The sequence below is a fragment of the Tigriopus californicus genome, chromosome 11, assembly GCF_007210705.1.
Source record: "Tigriopus californicus strain San Diego chromosome 11, Tcal_SD_v2.1, whole genome shotgun sequence".
Lineage (NCBI taxonomy): Eukaryota > Metazoa > Arthropoda > Copepoda > Harpacticoida > Harpacticidae > Tigriopus > Tigriopus californicus.
Genome location: NC_081450.1, coordinates 289,033 through 297,414, shown reverse-complemented (window position 1 = coordinate 297,414; position 8,382 = coordinate 289,033). Strand labels below are relative to the sequence as shown.

Sequence of the window (8,382 nt, the reverse complement as noted above, 5' to 3'; positions counted from 1 at the left end):
ACAAGATTTGGAAATCCCTTTATGATTGCTCCTGAACTTTACCCTCATTTAATGTTGGCAATTCTGTTTTGCTTCAGGATATGAATTCCAGAAGTTGGGACAAGCTGTGTGTAGTGCTGGACCGCCTGTCAAACCAACGCTATTCTTTAAAACCATGTGCATGAACTCAAACCTGTCTCTGCTCTCTGATCTTTCCAGTCTTGAATTAGACAACGCCGAATGTGACCAAGTGCAGTTTTGATGAGTGACCAGCCAAATGATTGGAGCAGGGGCCCCACTCAGTGAAACACAGGCTATTTCCTGTTTTAATCCTATTCTTCCTCTTCAATCCAAGCTTGCGGCCGGCGTCCCTGACCAAGGACACTAAAGCAAGGAAACGCCACTTTTTGTGATCACCAAACCTTTCCCGCCAAGTAAGGCCCAAACTTTTACAATTGAAATTTTTGAATGTCAATTATTGGCAAAATTATTGAACAAAATATGTGACTAATATCATTTTTGTAACCATTGATGGTATGTGCTTAAAACCAGGCATTTAGATAAACGTAAAATGACTTTAAGCATGTCTTAAAGTACAACAATTGAAAAGGGCTAATTAGGTTTTCTTGATAAAGCAAGATTTGCTCGAAACCCAATCAATCAACTTTCTCTCTTTTGCTAATAATATTATTTGTTGAAAATTGTTTCAGAAACATCTTGACCAAATTTCAAAAATTGTTCATTCCAGGTATTCTAATATGTTAACATTTATGTAAATGCACTTTTATTGCCTTTTCTATGCATTTCTTTTATATTTTGTTAGTGCAAGTTCCTCATCAATCGATAAAACAATTCTTGTTGATTTTCTATCTATGTGTGTTTTTGACCAGTTTTACGCAATATTTCACTGATGTAAAAGACAGTTTGATTGTTTTTGATTGATTTGATGTTCATGGGTATTTCATTTACTCTTCTGACTTTCAAAATTGAATCGAAAATATGTAGTACTTGAACGGAGTTGTATATCAAGGAGATCATTATTTAATTAAACCACTTAAATTTACTTTGAAGTACGGATAATCTTGTCTTATTAATACTAGAGTTACTGTCTTGATTCAACCCAATGGCCTAAGTTGGCGGTGAGGGAAAAGCCGTGTCGTTTCCTCTCTTTAGAATCCCTGCCCTGACGTATTCGTTGCTGCGCAACGTGTGGTATGAACTTGTTATGTGTACTACTGATGTGCTCGAACCACCGGTTCGGTTCGAAGTTCGATGGTTCGACTCGATTTTTAGGTGGTTCGAAGAGTTCGCTGAATTTCGAGTCAGGTTCAGCTGCTTTAAGGCCTATTCAGTGATGCTAAATGATCGAGATTTTCGTTTCCAGTAACTGAGGCGTCACTCGAAGATTACTCGAATATTAGAGCTAGCAGTTTGACATCGACGGATATAAAGGTTTGGATCACGGCATCAAAAAGAACTGTGTGTGATACTTTTTTAGAGTGCCAGCACTTAACATGTTTTTGGCTTATTTTAAAGATGGCAAGTTTCGTCCCTGGCCATTGAGGGTGACCCTCGCCTGAAATTGTTAAAAGTTATTGCATCATTTTCAGGCATTTTTGTATGGTGTAAGATACTTGAATCCCTCAACAACCTTAAGTTTTAGTTTTGGCTTCATTTGAGCGGCAGACAGTCTGTTTTATGTCAGTTAATACCACTCAGAAGTTGGCGGCTGCTGGCCGTCACATCTTCTTTGTTATTGTTTCTGGCCGGTCGAGAAGTTAACCGGAAAAGGAGCAGGACAAAACAGGACCGATCCAAATGTGACGGGAAATTGTTATCTTAGCTAATTTCAACTTGAACATTTTGCGGAGAATTCTAGTTTATGGTTGTGCTACACCTTGATTGGGGCTTTGAATAGTAGTTTACTTGAATCTCTTTCCCAGCCCAGCATTATTCTAAAGTATTCTGACATTCAGAAACATTAATGTAATCATGTTTCAAAAAAATGAGCCCTTGGTTGTGCTACCTTGTTGAGGTAGTCCGTCACAACAGTTCCATGGACGATGGATGGATGGATGGATGGATGGATGGGTTGGCGTCACGGGTCACGATCGAAGACTGACCGTTCTCCGGCCGACAGACAACTAACTCTGCGGTTCCACCCGTTCCACCCGTTCCACCCGTTCCACCATCCAAGGAAGAGGGGCGAAATTATTTCTCTCGAATCCCGTGGCTGTGAGTGATTGACGTAGTTCAATTGTGCAATGATAGTAGGCGTTAAAAAGTGACACGAACGATCCTTGGTCAGAGAATGAATCTAAACTAAGATACTATAGTAAGATATTTGATGGATCACCCTTGATCCACTAAGCCAAATTTCGATTTCAAAGTAATTATATTGAAGAGTGGTCTTACTATTCCAATGCTCCTATCCCAGATGATTGACATGTCCTTTTTTTCGAGTCCGACCAAACTCATTAATTATGCTCATGCTAACTAGTTTGGACCAAGGAGCCAAATGCCATCAGTGGAAAGAAAACGAAAATATGTCCAATTTAGGTCCGCCCTTATTTGACCTTCCATCTCAAGAGAAGACCGAGAGTTTGTGAATTGAAATGAAAATAGAAAATGTTCTCCTTAAAGAACCGAGTGTGAAAAGAGCTTTCTTTACAGCAGTTCATCAGTTCTTCTACGAACGCGTATCTCATGCTCAAAAACCATAGTCTGGGCTTGCAAAAATTAGTATCAAAATTTATATCAGTGTGTATCTAAGAGTTCTGATAATACTGTTTGACTAGGTTTTGCTCAGCGATAGTTAGAACTGTATTTTAAGTGTTTTAATCTACTAATATGAGCTACTTTTAACTGTTTGCATCAACATCGGAAACAGTGGTGGAGGAGGTCCAGGGCTGCCCAGAAGAACACCATCCCCTTTTGCAGCCCTTCACGAAACCCGAGATGGACGTGGCCTTCAAGAAGATGACGAGCAAAGCCCCCTCAACATCTGAGGTCTCTCCTTTCCAACTTTCACTTCTCTGGATCCAAACCCAGCCACTCCTACAAGATCTTTTCAGCCTCGCCCGCCATTCTTCCTTCTTCCCACCAGCGTGGATGGAGTCAGCCATCATCTTCATCCATAAGAAGGGGCCCAGGGACATTCCAAACAACCATCTGGCCATTGCCCTGGAGAACCACTTCTTGAAGATGATGTCCACCCTCCTAACTGCCCGCTTTTTCAGATTGGCCGAGGATAGGGATCTCCTTCCCAATGTTCCAATTCGGTTTCTGGAGAAGCCGCTCAACCACCATCTATGAAATTGTGCATTCCAACATCAGCAACAAGAGGAGAGTGTATAAATGCTTTGTGGATTTCTCCAAAGCATTCCACAGGGTGGACCGAACGCGGTTATTCCTCAAACTCCAACTCTGGGGAGTTCCGCGTTCAATCTGTGTCCTGCTGTCCAACATCTATGCGGGACTCAGATGCTCCATTCGTTCTGGTGAGGACCTATCCCCCTGCTACTTCACTTCCATTGGCCTTCCGCAGGGGGATCCACTATCGCCAGATTCTTTTCAATCTTTATGTATCCGACCTGCCTGAAGCCCTCACACACCAAGGCCCCACCATCAACCATTTTCCCATTCAATATATTCAATATGCGGACGACTGGGTTCTCTTGGCTAATTCAGCCGTGAAGTTGCAAAATGCCATCAATGCACTCCACGGTTATTGCCAAGAGAACGGCCTTCAAGTCAACACCATCAAGACGAAGGCCATGGTCTTCCATAAAGGTCGTCTGCCTCCCAACTCCTTCCATATTGACAATAGTCCGATTGAAATCGTCAATAGTTTTAACTATGTCGGTTTCACCTTCTCCACCCAACTCTCATTCACCAATCACCTCAAATCCAATAACTAAAGCCAGGGCCAGGATAGGATACATATACAATAGACTTCCTATCAAGAATCTCCCCCTTCCAATAGCATCTTCAACTCTTCCGGACCTACATCTCTCCAATTTTCCTTTATGGCCTTCACCTTTGGCTTCCCAACTCCGCCCAATCCGCCCTCAAATCCGCCAATGCCACCTTCACCAAGTTCCTCAAGCGATACCTTTGCGTGTCCCAATATGCCAATAATGCATGGAGCCATTTTCTATGCGAAACTGAGCCTCTCACTCTCGGACTGGTAAGGTTAGAGTCCAACAGTGTTGGAAACCTGACCTTTCCGGAGGTGATGTCCGGGCACAAGTTGTCCTTGGCCCGACATCCCTTCGGAGTATTGGCGGTCACGCACCTTTGTCCGTCTCCCAGCCAAATGCCATCAGCGACGGGAGTTGACAAAGGATTTGCTCAATCTGGCCCATCCATTCTATGCAATAACCAAGATTTTCATCACTTACCTCTACCTACCTGTCTTTGTACTATCTGTAACTCACCTCTTACCTTTTTCATGTGCATTGAACCAATTCTAGTCATACTCATTTTGATATCACTCTCTAGTCAACTATTTTATTGCCTTTACCTTCTTGACATTTTTCTTGTTTTATCAACAAACCCTTGTATAATTTATATACGTCAGATTTTATTTTATAGTTACTTTTACGCCATGACATGACCAAGAGTCGCAATAAAGATTATTAATTTAAAGATGCTTATTGAACAAAAATTGTTCCTTTTGTTACATTAGCAAAGAAAATGGCAACTAGAAGTCTTATTAGCATTCGCGCAAGCACTTAATCATTAATCATAGCCACCGTGTATACTTAGATACACATTACTAGCATGACATATGCTAATTATGGTCTCAAGGTGTACGTGAAACCATCTTAACTATACCCAACACGCAATGCTATTCTTTTGTGATTTTGATTGGAGAGTTCAGTTCATAAAACTTATTGCTCACACTCATGGAGATTCAAAACACTTGCTCACGGATGGATGTCGAATGCAAAATGAAACTAAAAAGATAGAAGTCATTATGACACTATAGACGTTCATTTCAAGTTCTCTATTTGCATCGTCTTGATAGTTATAACATTCTTGAAATAATGAGTTCAAATACCAAGGACCTTGCCTCCTTCTGGCAACTAGTGGAAGTGAGTGGGTCAGAACAGGCCACATGGGTTCAAATACCTGCAATGGATATCCATCGGGACCAAGGCCAGGAGGAAATCTCTATGCCTAGTGGCTTGCAATTGACTAGCTTTATAAATGTAAATTCATTTGAGGACGAGCCCAGTTTAGTTGATTATCCAACCATTACCGTCAATGACGTTGGGAATGCTACATTGGATTTGGAAAGAGGGGAACAACTCCATTCGAGCTATGGGTCAACCGGTAAGTGAATGCATTTAAAGGTAAAACAATCATGGCAATCATGATTTGGCGTGTAATAATCTCAAACCAAATCTTTAGGTGAACATCCAAACGGAGACCATTTAAGTTCCTCATTGAATTTAGCTATCCAGGATCCAACTCGTCTTGACGTGGACCAATTGAAGTGAGTACCATTGTGTAATTGGCCACAAAATTGATCCCATTTGAGGTGGAACAAAATAATGAACAAAGAATTCAAATGAATGATGTTGAATGTGACCCAATCTTTCAGTGAAAATGTGGAACGGCATTCAATGTCTCCTGCTTCTATGATGGATGGATTTTCAAATCCCTGTCCCTTAGCGAGTGCGGTCAATATCCAGGATCCAACTCGTCTTGACGTGGACCAATTGAAGTTAGTATCATTATGTAATTTTCAGTTGTCTTTGACATTAACCAATTTCTATTCAATTACAGTGATTCGGCCACTCGTGAAAGGACCACCAGGATTCTATGGAGCTTTTTTGAACGAGTTGGGGAAACTAAGGCAAAATGCAACAGGTGTGAAAGGGTATACAGTACTCCCAGTCGGTCCACATCAACACTATGGCGACATCTCGGAAAGGCTCATAAGGCAGAGCTAGACAAGCTTGAAGGTGAAAATGAAAATGAAATCATTTGAAGCAAAATGAGAGTTCTTTTATTTCTAGGTGAAAGTGCGAAAAGGAATAAAAATATTCCAAAAGGATACCCTCCGAATTCCGATAGAAAAAGAGAGTTGGATCAATGGCTTTGCCGTATGATAGCCACCGACTTGCAACCAATATCAATTGTTGAAGATGTAGGTTTCAAGAATTTTTGTGCTGCAATGGATCCCTTTTATTCCCTCCCTACCCGCCGAACTTTGTCAAACGTCGACATTCCCAACCTGTACACCAAAGTTCAAGACCAAGTGAAGACAGTGCTTCGAGGGGTTGATACAGTTTCGATTACGACGGATCTGTGGTCTTCAAAAAATTGTGTTTCGTTCATAGCAGTGACCGTCCACTACTTCGATGAAGAAACCCTCACTCTTCAAGCATTGATCTTGGATTGCTTGAGAATACGAGGCCGTCACACGGCCCAATTACTTGGAGAAGAACTTAAATCAATCTTGCAGAGGAATGCCTTGGAGGATAAAGTTCTTCTTGGCATTACTGATAATGGAGCAAATATGGTCAAAGCGATAAAGGACATGGGAATCAAGCATTTCCCTTGCTATGCCCACACGCTAAACCTTGTTGCGCTTTCCTCAATGAGAGATGTGCCAGCTGTTATGGCCATCAAGGAAATAGCGTCCAAGGTGGTAGAATTGACGAGGCGGAGCACACTTATTGCTGAAGCTTTCGAAACTATTCAGAAGAATCAAGGTCGAACAAAAGTCCAAAAACTCATTCAAGACGTTCCAACGAGGTGGAATTCGTCGTTTGAAATGATGGAACGTCTTTTGGAATTGAGAGGCCCTGTTTCAATGCTTCTCACGGAGCCAGGCATGAGAGAAAGGGTTGGAATAGTCGATTCCAACACTTGGCAAGGTCTTCAGGAAGCAACCGAAGTCCTCAGACCCCTGTATGAGGCCACAATTGAACTATCCGGCGAACGGTGTACAACAGGTTCCAAAATTATCCCCCTCACCAAGATGTTGTTTCTTAAAATAGATTCTTTAATCAGAGATGGATTAACAGGATCCCTCAAAAGTGATCTTGCCTTGGCCATACAGAGGAACTTGCACCGCCGATTCGGAATGTTGGAAAACAACGTTGAGCTCGCCATCGCTACAATGCTAGATCCTCGTTTCAAAACCAAATGCTTCCGTGATGATTCAAAAACAATCGCGGCTTCAAACCAAATCCTGGCCGAGTTGACCGAGAGTCAGATTTTACCCCGACCTTCAAATCCAGGGTCCAACATCCCGCACTCTTTCTTGTGGGAATCTTTTGACGAGGTTATTTCTGACCAAGTCTCCGTTCAAACGGTCCTGCAGGGATATTTGAATGATGCCCGTCAACCACGTTTGTCAAACCCTGTCAAATGGTGGAGGGAAATAGGTCGCGACAAATTTCCGCCACTCCTTAACCTTGCTAAAAAATACCTGTCAATCCCTGCAACATCTGTTCCATCAGAGAGAGTATTTTCAGTGGCTGGTCAAGTCATCTCAAAAAAAAGAAACCGTTTGGCCGATGAGAGCGCGAGGAAGCTTATCTGTCTCCATAGAAACTTGGAAAAGGTGAATAGGGGATGTCAAGTAAACGAAATTCAAGGAAAAATGTGTTCCGGCTCCCTGATTTTGGGCATTTTTGGGAGAGAGAACAAAGACAAACATCACAGTCAACTCGCACCATTCGCCCATTGAATTCTCAATAATAGAGTGATTTTGAGCGTGTTGTGTTACAAAACCCCACTAAATGAGCATGTTTAGTGTTAATCAGTGAACGCACTATCAAATTGGGTCCATACCACAATGCCTTTTGCCTGGACAAGCATGTAAAATGGAAAAAATGTCAGAATCCAACGCATGCACAGTGCGGTTTGGCTGGGCATGTTGTCTTTGATTTTACTCCATGGAATAACGTCAGTTGTCCATGAACGCGTTTACTTGACTAGCCCTATTGTTGCAATTAAAATTGCCCTTTATTACGAATTGCAATGATAAAAAACCTCGTAAACACTTTGTCCGTCATATTTTATTCGGGGTCAGTTATATTGAACGAGAATAGAGCATGAAATGCGTTGCATTTTCACAAGGTATCAGATAAAATAATAGGAGGTTAATAAAACCTAATAAAAGAAAATGTGTAAAACCTTTGGTTAGCCCTTGATAAGAAATTATTATGTAACATGTTAAACCACTGCTTGGATATTGGGATTCAATAGTCGATCCTTCAACTGGTCGCCGCCCATGGCCCACGATCTAATTGGGATAAACGATCTCCCATGCGGTCCACAATTTAACTCCCTCAATCAATCCATCATTGCCTTCCCTTCACAAAAAAATATGCATCCTAATGCAGAGAGGCTGAAAGATATTAAAAAATGTATAGCCAG

General features: G+C 41.7%; 1 protein-coding gene across 1 annotated transcript; it reads left to right on the top strand.

Moving 5' to 3' along the window:
• Positions 1 to 4,974: 4,974 nt before the first annotated feature.
• Positions 4,975 to 8,162, top strand: LOC131891103 (zinc finger BED domain-containing protein 4-like). Its single transcript, XM_059240610.1, has 4 exons — positions 4,975 to 5,482; positions 5,591 to 5,713; positions 5,776 to 5,954; positions 6,009 to 8,162. Exons 2-4 carry the CDS (start codon positions 5,613 to 5,615, stop codon positions 7,688 to 7,690), a joined length of 1,962 nt encoding a protein of 653 aa, XP_059096593.1. The 5' UTR covers positions 4,975 to 5,482; positions 5,591 to 5,612; the 3' UTR covers positions 7,691 to 8,162.
• The last annotated feature ends 220 nt before the right edge of the window (positions 8,163 to 8,382 follow it).

Excerpts from the sequence above, each read along its gene's own strand:
- LOC131891103 (XM_059240610.1), top strand. The coding sequence starts at position 5,613 with ATGTCTCCTGCTTCTATGATGGATGGATTTTCAAATCCCTGTCCCTTA. Across the intron at positions 5,714-5,775 it reads CTTGACGTGGACCAATTGAA|TGATTCGGCCACTCGTGAAA; the intron begins GTTAGTATCATT and ends ATTCAATTACAG. Across the intron at positions 5,955-6,008 it reads AGAGCTAGACAAGCTTGAAG|GTGAAAGTGCGAAAAGGAAT; the intron begins GTGAAAATGAAA and ends TTTTATTTCTAG.